This window comes from Choloepus didactylus, chromosome 6 (genome assembly GCF_015220235.1).
Source record: "Choloepus didactylus isolate mChoDid1 chromosome 6, mChoDid1.pri, whole genome shotgun sequence".
Lineage (NCBI taxonomy): Eukaryota > Metazoa > Chordata > Mammalia > Pilosa > Megalonychidae > Choloepus > Choloepus didactylus.
Window position 1 is genome coordinate 14,123,017 of NC_051312.1, and position 18,612 is coordinate 14,141,628.

Here is an 18,612-nt window from a genome sequence, read left to right on the forward strand (position 1 = left end):
CTGTTAAGGGGGAGATGGCGTGGGGGAGTATCAGACTAATGCGTCAGTGTCTTGCTAAAGACTCAGCAATTTTTTTTTTAAAGAGAAGTTGAATATTTATAGAAAAATCATGCAGAAAATACAGAGTTCCCATGTTGCCCCCTCCATTACTGACACCTGGCGTTAGTGTGGTACATTTGTTCAAACTGATGGAAGAATATTATTAACATTGTACTGTGAACTATAGTCCATGTTTTATGTTAGGGTAAAACTCAGCAGTTTAACAAAGGACTATACAGCATGAGGTCGTTTCACTTACATGTGGTTGAATAAATGATGGAAGGAAGCAATAGTTCAATGTTGTATGCATGGGCACTTAAACACTTTACAGCCATGTATATATATTGGCAGTACTGGGTTTTTTGTTTGTTTGTTTTTGTCTTTTTCTTAGTATTTACCATAAGTGTGATAGCTCTAAGGCCAGTTGGGATAAGGTTCAATCAAACAAGGTTGAAACTAGTTTAGATTTTTTTTTTTTTTATCTTGTTTATGGTATATTATCAGAGTTGAAGTAAAAACTTAGGACTTCTCTCCCTTCTTCAGTTTTGTGACTATTATGTCAATGATGCTTGTTGGTTACTGGAGCCTGACTCTTGTCTAGTCCCAGCCCCAGGTCTGCCAACTGTGAATAGCCTTCATTTCTGTAGTCTTGGAGGCCTAAATCCAAACCCTGACTTGAACTTAGGTGAAATTGTGTCTTACCCCAGTCATTGACAAGAAAATCTCTTCATCAATTAAAAATTACTTTGCCTTTTGTTTTATGCCAAAAATTCAGTGACAAATATTTAGGTAGGTACCTACCATGTAAAAGGTACTCATGCTAACTGCTTCAGGAGCTGTAACAGGTTGAGATGCTGTCCCTGCACAGAAACACGGTTTTGAGTTTCTCCTATAGCCTCTTAGAATCTGGCCCAGCCTTTTTTGAAACCATCTACCACTAGCCAGATGTAGCCGCCTCCCCGTCCCTGCTCTTTAGTCTCTTAAAGGTGACTTTGGCTGCCCCACAATTGATGTGAGTCATGATTCAGAAAAAGAAGAGGAAGATGGTGTTGACAATAGAGAACTGGAGGTTTTGACTAACTTTAGAGGAGCATATGTTCTGTTCTCCCTACCATCATCCCATCAGAGTGCTTGTAAGAATTGTATCTAATTGTTAAAATCTCTTTGATATATTTAGCTTCTCAGTGTTTTTTTTTTTCCCTCTGTCTCTTTCTAGCTATTTTGTAAATTCCCTGAGGCCAAAGAACTTATACATGTATACATTGTATCTCTTAATAGTGCCGAAGGTAGTATGACAAGTTCATTTTCCAAGTTCTTTAAACCTTTCATGGTTGGTTAAATGGTGAGACAGTAGGTGTCAGATGCTAGCAGGCTACCCAGAAATTAATCCCAAGCTCAGCTGGTGGCTGTCAGTATCCTGATGAATAAGGCTGGAAAGGCCACCCTGGTGGCATGCCTAAGAGACCCTGATTGTCAGATGCCAGGTGACGGTGGCTTGTCTCTTTCAGGACAACCCCCCCCAGCCCAAGGTTCACCTTTTGTAACGGCTAATCAACCATTCCACCTTTCCTGACCTAGGACCCTCAGGGGCGGCATGTGAAAACCTATGAGGTGTCTCTCCGGGAGAAGGAATTCAATAAGGGCCCTTGGAAGCAGGAAAATGTTGAAGCGGAAGCTTCCATGGTGATTGCAGGTTGGTTGGGGGGTTTTAGGAAAGTTGGTCCCCGTTTCCCACCCCTCCCACCCCCTTACCGCCTGCACCTCTCTGGCTGATTCCCTTTTCTTCTTGTTTCTTCATCATTTTTTTTCTGCCCTTCATTTCAGTGCTCAAGTACTATTGTGTGTATGTACTGTTCAGCACTCACACTCCTTTATGTCTTCGTTCCCTAAATGTCTTTCTTTTTTTTTTTTCTTTTTTTTCCTTCCATTTCTGTCTTTAGAATTTTTCTAGTTTTACTCACTCCTAAAAGTATAGCTTTCCTTTACTTGGAGTGACAGGTTGACTATAAAATACTGAAATTGATTTGCAGAGTGGCATATGGGAATTAGTCTCATTATTTTATTGTGGGCAAAACATGTAAAAACTGAAAGGGATCAATAGAGCTTCTCTGATCAGAATCCTTTTATTTCATAAGTGAGGAAACAGGGCCAGTGCAGCTGGCCCAGGCCCGTACCTCATTGGCAGAGCCTGGGCTAGGATCCACGTCTTTTCCCTTCTTATCCTCCATTCTTTCCCAACATAATGTGGACTGTCTTACCCAATAAAGAAGTTGCAAAACCCTTAAGAGCAAATGGGCTCTTCTTAGTGGTGGCCCTGATAATGGGGGGAAATTAAACTAAAGAACAAGACTGGAGACAAGGAAACAAGTAAAAGCTTTTAGCTAGAAAGGATCAGAAGTTTAGGAGAGAAAATGGGGAGAATGTAAGGGGAAGACTATTGAAAAGACTCTCACTTCTAGAAACACCGAGAAAGTAAAAAGAGGGGCAATAAGAATGTTTCTAGGTTTAGATGATGGCCAGTCTGAAATTGCAAAGACAGGAGTCTCTGGAAAAGTATGTCACCTTCCCTGGGCTTTGATGTCTCTTTTAAAAAAGTGATTATCTTAAATTGCCTCCGGCAGTTTGGCAGGTCCAAAGTGCTAAGCATTGTAATGCAACTCTCTTTCTCCTGCAGTCCCAGAGCCCTTCGGAGGGGCCATCATCATTGGGCAGGAATCAATCACCTATCACAACGGAGACAAATACCTGGCAATTGCCCCTCCTATCATCAAGGTGAACAGCCTTCCTTTCCCTTTCTCTTTATTTTATTTTTTGCTAGAGAAGTTTACAGAAAAATACAGAAAGTCGAGTTTCTGGTATTCCCCCCTCCTTTCCCTTTTTCTTCCTCCCATCTTTTCTTCCCTTGTTCTTACTCAGCTCCTCCCTTTCTTTCTATGTGCCAAGTGGAGAGTCACAGATACCTGTCACATGTTCTCTGTGAATAGGCTATTGTGTTGGTCACTGGGGATACAAAGATTAGACTGGCTTCTGCTTTCCAAGAGCTTACTCCCTACTTAGGAGGGAGAAATAATCAAAACAGGTTTACCCAATTCATTGACTGGGGCAACTTTAAAATGAATCATAAGAAGGGAAAAACTATGTGAATTTTATTTGATGTAATGTCTTCAGGGCTGGAGTCACATCAAATGATATGGTGAGAACTTATATAGACTTTCAAAAATTAGTCGTTAAAATTTAAAATCATAAAAATTAAGTCCTAAAAGTTTAACTTTATTTCCTTTTTGAGGGTAATTAACAAAATCTTTTGTAGCATTTAATCCAATGAATACTTAGAGTACTTTCTAGTATATTTATTTCCCCTTTCTAGTAAAAATATATGTGAATAAAAGTTTAAGGTATATTGAGCTCCTCAGAAAGTTGTCTTCAAAATCAACAAGTTGCCTATTTTCTGTCACATATATTATGTTTGCTGAGTGGACTCTTGGGCTTTGCGGGTTCCTGCTGGGAAAATGACTGGGTATAGTGACGGGAGTAGTCTGCTAGGGTTTGCTTTCTGGTTGTGGAAGAGCCTTAGTTTCTAATGACTCTTCCTCGTTGGTAGCAAAGTACAATTGTGTGCCACAATCGAGTGGACCCCAATGGTTCACGGTATCTGCTGGGAGACATGGAAGGACGGCTCTTCATGCTGCTTTTGGAGAAGGAGGAACAGATGGATGGCACCATCACCCTCAAGGACCTCCGGGTTGAACTCCTTGGAGAGGTAGGGCTTTACTCCTCTGCTGCCTTCTCTCAGGTGCTTACTGACCCCAGATGTACGGACCCACATTACGCCTCTGGGAATTATGGGACTTTCCTCAAGGTACTTAGCACCTAGCAATAAACCCTGTCATTCCTGCTAGGGAGGTTGATTTTCAAAGGAGATAGATGTTAGAGAATTTCACAGGTAGAAAAAGAAAGGGAGGGAAACAGGATACAGTCTAGAATTAAAGGTAAATGTATGCTGATAATCAATTCTGGAGGTTTTCAGTAAGCTTGACTTGTGTAGTGAATTGTAAAGGTTTTTAATTGTTTTGTGCAGCCTAGGGCTGGTGGATTGAAATTGTTGTTTGGAGCAGGCAAGATAAATTACAGATTTTTCTGAGTGAAGTTTGGAGAGTCATAAACTTCAGAGATATAGGAAATTTGTTTAACATGACCTGGGGATTTGAAATGGGAAATTGTATCGTGAATTATGACTGCAGTTGTGCGTTTTCTCAGCAGATGTCTGAGAGGTAGGTAGGGCAGTGTCTGGATCCCACATGGAGTCCATTCTGATTTCTTCCACACCATTGCCTTTCTTCCAGACCTCTATTGCTGAGTGCCTGACTTACCTTGATAATGGTGTTGTGTTTGTCGGGTCTCGCCTTGGTGATTCCCAGCTTGTGAAGGTGAGAGTCTTTTTTGGTTCTGGCTTCTTTTTCACTGTCTTCACTGCTGCTTTGTTTTACTTCATCAAGCTTCTCCATGTTTGGTGGCTCTCAGGAGTTCTCCAGTTCATCCCCATCCCCCCATCCAACTTCCTATTCGTTTGATTTAACAGCCTACCCTAAGCTCTTTGACCAAAAGAGTTATTCAACTAGTGTGCCAGGCAAGGTGGTGAGTGCTGTGGAAGCAATGGTGAACAAGAATCAGCTCTACCCTCAAATAGGTCAGAGTCCAATATACTGGATCCCCTCCAGAACATGAATATTTTGGATCCTCTCTGCAGAAGAATATATGTGGGCATTTTACATTAATTTCAAAAATGCATTGTTTCTCTGAAATCCATCCATGGAATGCCAGCTTAGAAATCACTGGGAGGGTTAGGAACAACCATGTTCCTAAGTCAACAATCCCCTTCTAGGGACATCTAGTGGAGCACAGGAAGGGCTGACCTAGTAGGATCGAGGGTTTCTTTTGGATGATAACCATCTTCTTAGCGTCTTTTAGGGACATTCCAGGACTAACTTTGTTCTTTCTTCTTAGCTCAATGTTGACAGCAATGAGCAAGGCTCCTATGTGGTGGCTATGGAAACCTTTACCAATTTAGGACCCATCGTAGACATGTGTGTGGTGGACCTCGAGAGACAAGGGCAGGGGCAGGTAAGGGATCAGCCTGGGAATGGATAGTTAGTTGGTATATCCACTCACACTGTGTCCTTCCAGCTTTGGATATCTGAAATGGGGAGTACATATTGAAGATACTTTTTAAGATCCGATCCTCACTCACTAATCCCAATGATGCAGGGACAGCTACTGTTTTTTTTTTGTTGTTTGTTTGTTTGTTTGTTTGAGTCCTCCTCTTGTTCTGCTATGTACTTTATATTCATTATCTTTAACCAAATGATTCTCCTTTTAGACAGGGTTTCTTGGCTGTTTCACAAGTGAGGAAACTTGGGGTTGAAAAAGATTATGTAACTTGTCCAAGGTCACACATAATAAATGGCAGGCGTGCCTGACTCCAGATTCTGTTTTCTTTCTATTAACCTAGGATTGCAGAGATCTAAGCAAGCTTGCTAGAAGCCATGGTAGGAGCTTTTGCTTCTTAGAGTAGGGTGTCCTATCTGCTTGATAATTTGAGAGACTTTGGAGATCGGTCTCTGCTAAGTCTGCATCTTCAATCATAGTTCCACAATAAGGGTCTTGAGATTTAGGCACAGCTTGTTTACTTTCTGGCATCAGTATATGACCCCAGCCTCTTGAGAGGGTTACTTAAAACCTTTACTCTTCTTGCAGCTGGTCACATGCTCTGGGGCTTTCAAGGAAGGTTCCTTGCGGATCATCCGGAATGGAATTGGAATCCATGAGCATGCTAGCATTGACTTGCCAGGCATTAAAGGTAGGCTTTGGTGGACATAGGATGCAGATCTTATTTGGGTGACCTTGACCTTTGGCCTCATTACACATTAATGAAGGCATTTTAGTGGGAGCTACAGGAAGGCAGATAAAATGAATAGAAAAACGTCATAATGACAAATCAAGTGGTAAAAGCTTAAGCATACTTAAGCAAGTATAAAAGTAAGCTTGAAAAAAAAAAGAGAACACTGTTGGCTAAAATTGGGTAGAGGAGTAGAGGAGGAGGGAGGAAAAGATTATGTTGCTTATATGTGGGAGCTAATAAAATAAATACCTAAAGAAAGAGGGGCCCGAGAGCATCCTATACAGGTATAGGTATAAAGATAACTTCTAGAATAAAAGTACGCATCTTCCTAAATTCTAGAACTATAGTAATAAAAAAGGTAAAAGAAAGACTAAATGGTGAAAGATTTTTACAATGTATAAACAGGAAACATAGCCTAAATTAATATGACAGAATTGACATCAAACATGTCAATAAATGTAAACGAGCTAAACTCACCTGATGTAAGAAAAAGATGATCAGATTGAATCAAAAAGCAAAACCAACTCAAAGTTGTATGTAAGAGGCATATCTTAAAATAATTAAGAATAACAAAAATAAAAAGGATATGAAAAGATAAAACACGAAATAGAAGTATATGAATTAGAAAGGGAGGAAACATCTAGCTATAAACTCAAGAGGATCAACTGGCAAACCGCAGACAATAAAATAATTCATTAAGGTCACAGGATAAATTAATGCACAGAAATCAATAGCTTTCATGTAAACATAGAAGATACAGTGGAGCAAAAGAAGCAGTTAACAATAGCAACAGAAAGGTAAAATGCCAAGGAATAAATTTAATAAGAAATGGGAAAAACCTATGTGAGGAGAACTTTAAAATACTCCTGAAGGATTAAAAGAATAGATCAGTCAAATAGAAAAGACATCGCTCTTAACAGGAAGGGAAAGAGTTGAGATTTCAGTTCAGGACTGACTCTGAAGTTCCTGCTCTAACCGTGGTGTTAGGCTGCCCCTTCTGTCGGTGGGCAGAACTGAGTACTGGTCTTTGGTATGGCTCTTAATCCTTGATCCTTATTCCAGGTTTATGGCCGCTGCGATCTGACCCTACCCGTGAGACTGATGACACTTTGGTGCTCTCTTTTGTGGGCCAGACAAGGTGAGAATGGATCTGGTGCCAGCTCCAGGTGCTGGTGTGGAGGTTGTGGGGGTGGGAGGAAGCTGGTCTGGCTGAACCACGCCTTCCATTCTGTTGCAGAGTTCTCATGCTCAACGGAGAGGAGGTAGAAGAAACTGAGTTGATGGGTTTTGTGGATGATCAACAGACTTTCTTCTGTGGCAATGTGGCTCATCAGCAGCTCATCCAGGTAATGACTGAGAAAGGAGCAGACCCCATTTACTTGAATTTGACCTCAAGTGCAATACAGCACACCACTGCACTTTTAAACATAGTTCATTTTTATGGCTCTAAAAATAGTGTAGAAATTCCTGGAAAAAAGAAAATTAAAATTACCTGATAAAGATGCCCACTTTTTATTTTGGAGTTCCTTTTTGTTTTTTGTCTGCAAATGTATGTATATTCTTCTTGTTCATATTTTCTTTTGCAGGCTAGGCTCTGTAAATACATGGTTTTGGGTCCTGTTTACCACTAATTATATTATATCTTCTGAGACACTTAACATTTTTTTCATTATAATAGTGAAACACGCCTATTGAAGAAAATTTGGAAATGCTGAAAACACAGAGAAGGAAAAAAGGTCATAGTGCTACCATCTATATATGCCTGCTGGCAGCACTTCCCACATAATAATTATTGTAACCAGAGCTCTTATTCTATTCTGATCCTTATTATAAAGGCAGAGAGCCTTTTTGTGCTTGTCAACTGTGAGAGCCTGCTTTTGAGCACCCTCCTGCTGCCCAGCAATTGGGAGCACCTCGGATGCTCTTCAGTGTTTCACACGCCCCCCCTTGCCTTTTGAACTGTTCTCCACTCTGGCACCAGTGTCTTGGGCGAGGGCAGGGGTGGAGACATAGCACTGAATGCCTAAGGATTAATTTGCTCTCTCCATCTTTTTATCCACTGATCTTCTTTTAGCCAACAGGCTGTGGTAGACTTGGTAAAACTGGATGGAAGGTCCTCTTGATGTGTGGACCAATGACACCAAGTCATTGCTTTTTCAGTGTTTTCAAACTGTTGGCCTGAAAACTGGCACCAGCTCATACGTCAATTAGGCTTTAAACGCAACACTCCCACAAGGCTTTCCTTCTTAAATGTAAACTCACTCTTGATAAAGTCACTCTTTTGTTTCAGTGATAAAGTAAATTTATGAAACATAATTTCAGTACAATTTTGTAGTCTTTACTAAAGAATCTGAAATAATTTTAAGGGTTCATGCACAATAAAGAACTTGGATGTTTTAGAGGTCTGATTTTTGGGTTGGCAAAATCTGCTGGACTTGATGGCCATAGCATTTTACTCCATTGATACCTTCCCACAGGATGCAGTTTGTGTTATCCAAGCCTCAATCAGAATGAAGTAAGCTTTCTTTTTTTTCTGGCTGTGGGTATGTAAGCTATGAGCTGCTAAAAGGGACTCATCTAAAAATGACATCTGTAGTAGTCATTGCAGGACTTTGTAGGGAAAAAAGTATCTGTATGGCAGAAGAGGACTATGTAGCTTATTCTTAGGACCCCTCTAGGGTGGTGTTTATCACTTTCCACTCCTGCATGGATCCCTGCAAGTGTCTGGAGACTTCTTTTCTTTCTGTAGATCACTTCAGCGTCTGTGAGGTTGGTCTCTCAGGAACCCAAAGCCCTAGTCAGCGAATGGAAGGAGCCCCAGGGCAAGAACATCAGCGTGGCTTCCTGCAACAGCTGCCAGGTAGTGGTGGCCGTGGGAAGGGCCCTGTACTACCTGCAGATCCATCCTCAGGAGCTCCGGCAGATCAGGTGAGTATTTCTCTCCCTGCGCTTCTCTCGCTGGCTCTCTAGAACCTCTTTGATCCTTGGATTCCTTCCTCTGCCATATTCCTCTTTTGTTCAGCCACACGGAGATGGAACATGAGGTGGCCTGCTTGGACATCACCCCATTAGGGGATAGCAGCGGGCTGTCCCCTCTTTGTGCTATTGGCCTCTGGACAGACATCTCGGCCCGTATCTTGAAACTACCCTCTTTTGAACTTCTGCACAAGGAGATGCTGGGTGGAGGTGTGTGTCTTTTGGATGCCTGGGTTGGGATCGGCTTTGGAAATGTGGAACAAGAACTTAACATACCCCTTTCCTGCAGAGATCATTCCTCGCTCCATCCTCATGACCACCTTTGAGAGTAGCCACTACCTCCTTTGTGCCTTGGGAGATGGGGCACTTTTCTACTTCGGGCTCAACATTGAGACAGGTGAGACTAGCGCTTTGAAGGAGGGCCTCTTTGAGAAGTAGAGTATTAGAGTTGCACAGAGCTCTCTGCCTCAGGGTACTGCTTTGGAGCCACCACAATCCAGCTCTTTGTCCTGTTTCCTTTGCTTCCTTCCTTCTCCCGGTGCCGTTCTTTCTATAGGCTTGTTGAGCGACCGTAAGAAGGTGACTCTGGGCACCCAGCCTACGGTGTTGAGGACTTTCCGTTCTCTTTCCACCACCAACGTCTTTGCTTGCTCTGACCGCCCTACTGTCATCTACAGCAGCAACCACAAATTGGTCTTCTCCAATGTCAACCTCAAGGAAGTGAACTACATGTGTCCCCTCAACTCAGATGGCTATCCTGATAGGTGAGCCTCTTCTTCTTTCTTCAGCAAGAGCCATTAAGGGCATCTTAATGTTTTTCTGAAGGCTTTCTCCCCACCCCAGCCTTTTCCCCATGTCAAAGTCAGTAAATAGCTAAGATGGGAGGTGTAGAACAGAGGTTCTCAAATCTAGCTTCCCATTAAAAACAGCTGGGAATTTTTTTTTTTGAAAAATACAGATTTTTTTTTTTTCTTTTTTTAATCCTCCCTTAGATTCTGATTTAATAGGTCTGGCATTGGGTCTTAGAATCTCTCAGGTGATTCAGATGATTGGCTGAGTTTAAGTACTGCTGATTTATAGATTCTTATGTATTCCCCTCTAGCAGAGGTTATCAAAAAGTGTGGTCCTGGGACCAGTATCAACAGCACTACATGGGAATTTGTTACGAATGTGCATTCTTGGGCCCCACATGGGAATTTGTTATGAATGCGCATTCTTGGGCCCCCCATGGGAATTTGTTATGAATGCACATTCTTGGGCCCCACCTCAGACCGTCTGAATCAGAAGCTGGGGCTGGAGACAGCAGTCTTTGTTTTAACAAGCTCTCCAGCTGATTCTGATGTACGCTGTAGTCCTAGAGCAGTAAGCTTTTATACTTCACTTTGGCTGCATATTAGCATTGACTGGAAAGCTTTAGAAAACACCCAGCCTAGGGCCCATCCAGACAATGAAATAAGAATCTCTTGGGGGGTGGGGGTGGAGCCAGGCATCAGCATTGTTTAGTCGTCCCGGGTGAGTTTTAACATAGAGTCAAAGTTGAGAAGCGCTGCCCTGGAGTAAGCTGGTGTAACTTCCGCCTTGTTTTTCTTCCCCTTACGGAGTTGCCTCGTAGAATCCTTTCCTTCCTTGGGTTTACGCAATCTAAACCCAGACCCTTCTTTCCAGCCTGGCACTGGCCAACAACAGCACCCTCACCATTGGCACCATCGACGAGATCCAGAAGCTGCACATTCGCACAGTTCCACTTTATGAGTCTCCCAGGTGAGCGCAAGGGGAGAAGGGTGCAAAAGGGTGGTGATGTGGAGGTCGTTTCTGAGAGGCATTGTTGTTCTTACTTGTTCTGCAGGAAGATCTGCTATCAGGAAGTGTCCCAGTGCTTCGGGGTCCTCTCTAGCCGTATTGAAGTCCAAGATACAAGTGGGGGCACGACTGCCCTGAGGCCCAGTGCCAGCACCCAGGTGAGGCTAGTGGACAATGAAAGAGGGCAGTAGAGCGGGGGTCAGCAGACTTCTTTTTGTTAAGGGTCAGATGGTAAATATTTTTGGCTTTGCAGCCTGTTTGGTCTGAGTTGTAACTACTCAGGTCTGCCCTTGTAGCACGAAAGCAGCCATAGATGAGAGACAAATGTGCATAATAGCTGGGCTCCAATAAAACTTTTATTTACAAAAACAGGTAGTGGGCCAGATTTGGCCTCTGCTTTATGGGTTTGAGAAGAATTTGGGTATAATAGTGGCCCTTAGTGATCTTGCTACCTGGTGCCCTCCCAGGGTGAATGTTTCCTTTTCTATTGTCATCAGTTTGGATACTTTGTGGGGTCTTTGTAACTGCGGGCCGTGTAGTATAGTTGATAAGAGCATGGGATTGGGAGTCTGATGGTGCTGGCTTCAAAGTTTATTGCGAGCTGTGTGACCTTGGGCAAGTCCAAGCTTCAGTTTTCTCGTCCATAAAATGGGGACAGTAGGACAATCTAGAGGTGTGCCTAATAGGCTCAATGGAGATATTAGCTGGTCATTTTCTTCCACATACCCTCTGCCTTTCTTCCTTCCAAACATCTGTGATAGGACCTTCTCCCTTAATCCAGAGTAAACGACTTTACAATTTTCTATTTGAAGTTCTCCCCTACTTTTCTCATTGAGGGGATGGAGAGGCTGTTATTTTACTAGGTCTCTTAAATTCCTCTGTGCTTGATTAACTTGAAACATCACTTGCTTTTATGAACTTTATTGCCTCTTAGATTCTTGCAGCATTTTGGTCTGATACATCAATTCCATACGTAATTTGGATCCTTATCCTGGATTCATGTCCTCCCTGAAGCACTCTGTTCTGCAGGCTCAACTCAAAGCTGCCAGCCTTCAAAATTCTCCTTGTTCAGATGCCAGGCTCTGTTCTCTTATCCTGTCTCATCCCTTCACACTGATGTTCCCAGCACCCGTTCTGCTTTGGAGAGGGTTGACATAAGTTCTCTCTGTTCTCAGGCTTTGTCCAGCAGTGTCAGCTCCAGCAAGCTGTTCTCCAGCAGCACAGCTCCTCATGAGACCTCCTTCGGAGAAGAGGTGGAGGTGCACAATCTCCTCATCATTGACCAACACACCTTTGAAGGTGCAGATGAGTTCTTGTTACCATTTTTATCTACATTCTCAAATAGGTGTTCTGGGCTCTGATACACCTGTTTAATAGACAGTATGGCAGACTCTCCTAGGAGGAGAAGAAAAGAGGGGTGGGACCCCTGTGCGTTGGTGATGAGTTTGGAGTGTCGGACATCCTCGCATTCTTAGAGACTGGTGAGGGATGGACAGTCTTGGGGGACAGAAGCAGTTGGAGATGCATGCCTTATGATACCTGAACATGGTTAGAGCTGAGCTGTGGGCCTTAAAGAAATACAGGATGACATGTGCCTGGGGATGTGGATGAGGTGTGACCAGCCAGTATCTCTCTGCTACCCTCCTCCTAGTGCTTCATGCCCACCAGTTTCTGCAGAATGAATATGCCCTCAGCCTGGTCTCCTGCAAGTTGGGCAAAGACCCCAACACCTACTTCATTGTGGGCACAGCCATGGTATATCCGGAAGAGGCGGAACCCAAGCAGGGCCGTATTGTGGTCTTTCAGTATTCAGATGGTAAGTGGACAGTCCCCAGCTCCTGAGGGCTGTGCAATTCTGGGAAAGTGAGCAGACTGGGAGCCTCAGTTAAACAGTAGATGTACTTGGGTTAATTGCTCTAGAGGCAGTCTCTTCCTTCTTCTCAAGCTGTTAATGGCCTGATTGTGTTTTGGTGCCAGTGAGCAAAGAGGTACAAGTAAAATCTAAGTTGTATTTCTTTTCCACTCTTTGAAAGGCAGAATAAAAGAGAAGAGGTTAACAATGGATGAGAGAACCTAAGAGTCAGAATGAGAGTTAAGAACCCCAAATTTGTTTTCTGCCTGGCTGCTCAGCCATTTAGCGCCTCTTTCCAGCTTCAGTACTTTCTGTTTATTTCTCTGTATATTTTTCATCTCCCAGATCCAAGATGGTTCTAAAGATTTAGCTGTCAGCCTAGAAATCTCAGATCAGATGGCTGAGAAGGAATTTGGCCTCCACTTGGAAGCTTTTTCAATTTGAGAGACAGATCTGGAGCTTCCAAGTGGGAGCTGATTGTGGAATCTTTGCATGTTGCTGTGGGGCTCATACCTTAGGTGGTAGTGACTCCAGTATATGCTGACTCTGTTTCCCACCTTTCGGATGAGCGGTTAGAGCCAGAGGGGAAACCAGAGAATTCTTTTGACTGAGTAGAATGTGGATGCCTAAAGGAGACTCAAGAGTATCTTTTTTTTCCTGCAGGAAAACTTCAGACTGTGGCTGAGAAGGAAGTGAAAGGGGCTGTGTACTCTATGGTGGAATTTAATGGGAAGCTGCTAGCCAGCATCAACAGCACGGTGAGGCCCGTTCCACTTGGAATAGTGTACCTGAGTTTCCGGAGGCTGTGTGTGTGCCTGATTTTAGGGATAACAGATGGGGGTGGAGGATGTGGCTCTCTAAGCTGGGCCTCAGTCACAGACTTGGCTACGTGAGCCCTTGTGTGCAGCAGACTCTTAAGTGTTATGGGATTGAGGAAGGGGTGGGACCTATGGCTGCTGCACGCAGGGTGTAATATGTTATAAGAATATTGCATCATGTGGACCCCGATGAGCCAAACTATATTATCCTGGTTTTAGCCCTGAAATATTACACCCGTGAAATACTCCACTTTTTTTTTTTTCTGCCATGACCCTGCTTCTCCCCTTGCAAAAATAATAATTATACACACACACACACACACATACATGTGTGTGTGTGTATGTATTTTTTTGTTGTTGTTAAGGAGGTTCATGGTCAAGTAAGTTTGGGGAAATACCATATACTAGATCCCCCCTTGGAGTTACATCTCGCATTGTAATGTATTAAAAATGCTAAGAAGATGGGTTCTAGTCATTTATTTTTTCATTTGTTTGTTTTAAAAATATTAATTGAACACTTGCTGTGTGCCAGGCACTGGTACCTGAGTGGGAATGAGCTGACGAAGGGCTGGAAGAGAAGTCAGGGAGGAGCCAGGGACCAGACTATGGGGAGCCTGGTAGGCTGCTTAAGGCCTTTGGGTCTTACTCTGTGGGTGCGGGAAGCCTTCGGAGGCTTTGAGCAGAGGAGTGACAGGATTGGACTTATGTTTTCAAAGGATCATTTGACTTCTTGGAAAAGGTTGAAGAGGTCAGGGGTAGAAACAGTGTGATCAGTTAGGAGGTTCTTGTAATAACCCGGAAAGTAGCTGATGTTTGCTGGGCCCAGGATGCTAATGGAGGAGAGGGTGAAGAGTAGCTGGATTCTGCGTGTATTATATTGGTAGGGTTGATGGGATTTGATTCTGGGTCAAAGGTGAAGTTGAGAGAACAGGGGAAATACAGAGTTTTGGCTTGATCAACAGGAAGGATGGAGTTGTTTACTGATATGGGAAGGATTGTGAGTGGATTAAGTTTGGAGGGGATAACAGAGGTTTGGTTTTGGACGTGCTAAATTTTAGTGACTACTAGTTGTTCAAGTGGAGATGTCAGGCAGATAACTGGGTTAGACAAGTATGGAATCCAGGGGAAAGGTAGGCTGGAGATAGTGTGACAGTTACTAGGTGACATTTAAAGCTAAAAGTCTGGATGACGTCACCTAAGTCCTGAGAGTGGATAGACGAGATCTGAAGATCGAGCCCTGAGGCCCTCTAGCGTTTAAAAAGTCAGGGCTGTGAGGAAGATTCAACCAAACAGAAAACGTGTGACCAGTGAAGTAGGAGAGAACCAAGAGAGAACGGTGTTCTGGAAGCCAAGGAAGGAAAGATTTCAAGGAGGAGGAAATTGATAACTGTACAAGTACTGCAGATACATTAAGCAGCATAAGAATTGTCATTGCTTTTAACATAGTGGATGTCAGTAGTGACCTTGACCAGAACCATTTTGGTTGCTTTGTGGGGATGGAAGCCTGACTGGAGTGGATTTGACTCAGAATAGGTGTCTACAACAGCTGGTGTTAGAAAACCTTTCGAGGAGTTGGGCAGTAAAGAACAGATTGATGGATTGGTAGTTAGAGGGAGATGTCAGAACAAGAAGGTGGTGTTGGAGTCTCTAGGCGGCGCTGTTGCCGCCCTCGTGGTCAAGTGCGTTTTCTGATCTGTGGAGCCGGCCTCGGGAGACCGCAAGGAGGCCTTTGTGACCAGAGTCCTGTGATTAAGGGAGGAGGAAAAGAACCTGAAGAGGGAGCTTGTAGGGTCTTGAAGGACCATGGTAGGGATTTAGATTTCATTCATAATTTACTTTGATGCCCTTGAATATGTGGGGAAAGAGGAGTGACATGATTTCATTTGATTCAGAAGATTTACTTGGCTGCAGGGGCCAGGAGAAAGAGGAGTAGGAGGCTATTTCAGTAATATAGGTGGGGTGTGGTGGAGGCTTAGACAAGGTTGCTATCAGTGGAAGTGCGGAAAATGGTTGGATTCTGGATATATTTGCAGGTAGAGGATTCACTGATTGACTGGATGTTGGTGGGAGAGAAAGACTTAAAGATTTTTAGGCTGAGTAACTGGAAGGATGACATTGCCATTTATAGACAGACACTGAAGGAAAAGCAGATTTGGGGGAGGGGGAGGAGAAGTTCTGTTTCATCATGTTAAGTTTCGGAATCTACCAGGTGTCTCATAGAAGGTGAGGTCTTAACATCTCCAACTATTATTGTTGAGTTGTCTGTTTTTCCCTGCATTTCTGTCAGTTTTTGCTTCATGTACTTTGGTGTTTGCTTATTAGGTGCATATATATGGTTATAATTGTTATATCTTCCTAGTGTATTCACTGTATTATCATTATAAAATGTCCCTCTTTTTACATAGTAGCATTTGTTTGTTTTTAAAGTTGGTGTGTCTGATATTAGTATAGCTACTCCAGCTTTCTTGTGGTTCCTGTTTGCATATATCTTTTTCCGTACTTTTACTTTCAGTCTGTTTTTATCTTTGATCTAAAATGTATCTTCTGTAGACTGTTTTTTTATCCACTCAGAAAATCTGTGCCTTTTGGGTGGATTGTTTAATTCATTCACATTTAATGTTATTATTGATATGATTGGCTTTATGTCTACCATTTTATTTATTTATTTATTTTTGCTTCGCATATGTCTCATGTTTATGTTTTTGGATTTATTTATTTATTTATTTATTTTTGGTTCCTCTAGTCACCCTTCACTGCTTTCTTTTTCACTTAGTGAATATTTTCTAATGTAGCATTTTAATTATTTGATAACTTTTTATTGTTTTATGAGTTATTTCCTTAGTGGTCGCTCTAGGGCCTACCATACATATCTTAAGTTATTAGAAATAGTTTCATATTTATACTAACTTAATTCTAGTGAGAAATAGAAATGTTAATTTCATATAGTTCTATTACCTTTTCCCCCGTCAGTGGTGTTATTGTTAGGCATATTACATCTATAAATGCTACAATACCAACAATACATTGTTATAATTATTACTTTATATAATGTTATCTTTTTTTAATTGTTTAATGTAATTTTATTGAGATATAATCACATAACATACAATCATTCAAAGTGTACAATCAGTTGTTAACAGTATTGTCATATAGTTGTACATTTATCACCACAAAGTTTGAACATTTTCATTATCCAAAAAATAAAATAAAGATTAAAATAAAAAAGAATGTCCCAAACATCCTATTTCCTTCCTCCCCTCCATTGTTCATTACTTTTTTTTTTTTTTTTTTTGGCCAATTTATTTTTGACATGACTGCAAAGTCCACTCAATTGGGCAAGAATAATCTCTTTAACACATGGTGCTAGGATAACTGGATATCCGTATGCCAAAAAAAAAAAAAAAAAATGAATGAGGACCCCTCTCTCCCACCATACACAAAAATTAACTCAAAATGGTTCAAAGACCTAAATATAAAAACGAAGACTATCAAACTCCAGAAAAAAAATACAGGGAAACATCTTCAGGATCTTGTGTTAGACGACGGTTTCGTAGACTTTACACTTAAACCACAAGCACCAAAAGAAAAAATAGTTAAATGGGACCTCATCAAAATTAAAAACTTTTATGCATCAAATGGTTTATCATGAAAGTGAAAAAAGAACCTACTCAATGGGAGAAAATATTTGGAAACTACATATCCAATAAGGGTTTAATATCCAGCATATATAAAGAAATCCTACAACTCAACAGTGAAAAGATAAACAACTCAATTGAAAAATGAGCAAAAGACTTGAAGAGACATTTCTCCAAAGGGGATACACAAATGGCCAAAAACCACATGAAAAGATGCTCAATATCATTAGCTACTAGGGACATGCAAATCAGAACCACGAGATACCATCTCACATCAATGAGAATGGCTCCTAGTTAAAAACAAGAAAATTGTAAGTGTTGGGGAGGGTGTGGAGAAATAGGAACACTCAGTCATTGCCGGTGGAAATGTAAAATGATGCAGCTGCTGTGGAAGACAGTTTGACAGTTCCTCAGAAAGCTAGGTATAGAATTACCATGTGACCCAGCAGGGACTCGAACAGGTATTTGTGCACTGATGTTCATAACGGCATCATTCACATTGCCAAAAAATGGAAGTAACCCAAGGGTCCATCAACTCATGAATGGGCATACAAAATGTGGTATATATATGTAATGGAACACTATTTAGCATTAAAAAAGAAGAAAGTTCTGATGCATGCAAGAATATGGATGAACCTTGAAGACGTCAGGTTGTGTGAAATAAGCCAGTCACAAAAGTACAAATACTTCATGAACTCACTGATATGAAATAATTAGAATAAGCAAACTCATAGAATCAGAATCTAGAATACAGTTTACCAGGGGCTTGGTTGGAGGTAGGGAATGGAGAATTAATGCTTAAATTGTACCAAGTTTCTCTTTGGGTCTTTTGTAAAATTTTGGTAATAGGTGGTGGTGATGGTAACTCATCATTTTTGAAGAAGCCAAAAAAAGAAAGGAGAACATGTATATTTATAGGCTCTGTTATATTAACCCCCTTATTTCTGATTTCTTGTTCTCCTCATTTGTTTTTGTGCATTTGAGTTACTTTCTGGAGCCATTTCCTTAGCCCAACACAGCTTTATTCCTACTCTCTTCCTTTGTACAAATATAGCTTGGCAAATATATTGCATTTTTTTATGTTTTAGGCCCAACAATACATTATATACATATTGTTCTTATACAATTGCTTTTTTTTTCCCAGGTTTACATTTTTATTGAGGTATAATTTACCTATCATAAAATCACTCAATTTTAAGTATAAACACCAATGAGTTTTAGTAAACTTTCTGAATTGTGAAACCATTTTTATCACCTCAGTAAGATTCTTCATTCCCATTTGCCTCATTCTCATCCCCAGTGCCAGACAACCACTCATCTACCCTGTCGCTCTAGATTTGCCTTTTATAGAGTTTTAAGTATTTTTTTTTAAATTTTATTTTTAGTACATTCATAATGTTGTATAATCACCTCTATCTAGTTCCAAAATATTTCCATCACTTCAAAATAAAATCCTGTACCCAATAAGCAGTTTCTCCCCAGACCTTTTTTTTTAATTCATTTTTATTGAGATATATTCACATACCATGCAGTCATACAAAGTGTACATTCAGTACGGTACCGTTATGTAGTTGTGTTCATCACCAAAATTAA

The 18,612-nt window shown here is 41.5% G+C and overlaps 1 protein-coding gene across 1 annotated transcript in view; it reads left to right on the forward strand.

The window, feature by feature from the left end:
* Nucleotides 1–18,612, forward strand: part of DDB1 (damage specific DNA binding protein 1) — a 29,060-nt gene that overhangs the window by 3,800 nt on the left and 6,648 nt on the right. Inside the window, exons 5-21 of the mRNA XM_037838251.1 lie at nt 1,618–1,732; nt 2,714–2,811; nt 3,641–3,799; nt 4,383–4,466; nt 5,044–5,160; nt 5,794–5,896; nt 7,001–7,076; nt 7,176–7,284; nt 8,688–8,866; nt 8,961–9,124; nt 9,204–9,311; nt 9,471–9,678; nt 10,580–10,675; nt 10,761–10,872; nt 11,890–12,013; nt 12,366–12,530; nt 13,230–13,324. Of these exons, the coding sequence (XP_037694179.1) occupies nt 1,618–1,732; nt 2,714–2,811; nt 3,641–3,799; nt 4,383–4,466; nt 5,044–5,160; nt 5,794–5,896; nt 7,001–7,076; nt 7,176–7,284; nt 8,688–8,866; nt 8,961–9,124; nt 9,204–9,311; nt 9,471–9,678; nt 10,580–10,675; nt 10,761–10,872; nt 11,890–12,013; nt 12,366–12,530; nt 13,230–13,324 (2,112 nt within the window). The remainder of the gene's footprint in view (nt 1–1,617; nt 1,733–2,713; nt 2,812–3,640; nt 3,800–4,382; nt 4,467–5,043; nt 5,161–5,793; nt 5,897–7,000; nt 7,077–7,175; nt 7,285–8,687; nt 8,867–8,960; nt 9,125–9,203; nt 9,312–9,470; nt 9,679–10,579; nt 10,676–10,760; nt 10,873–11,889; nt 12,014–12,365; nt 12,531–13,229; nt 13,325–18,612) is intronic.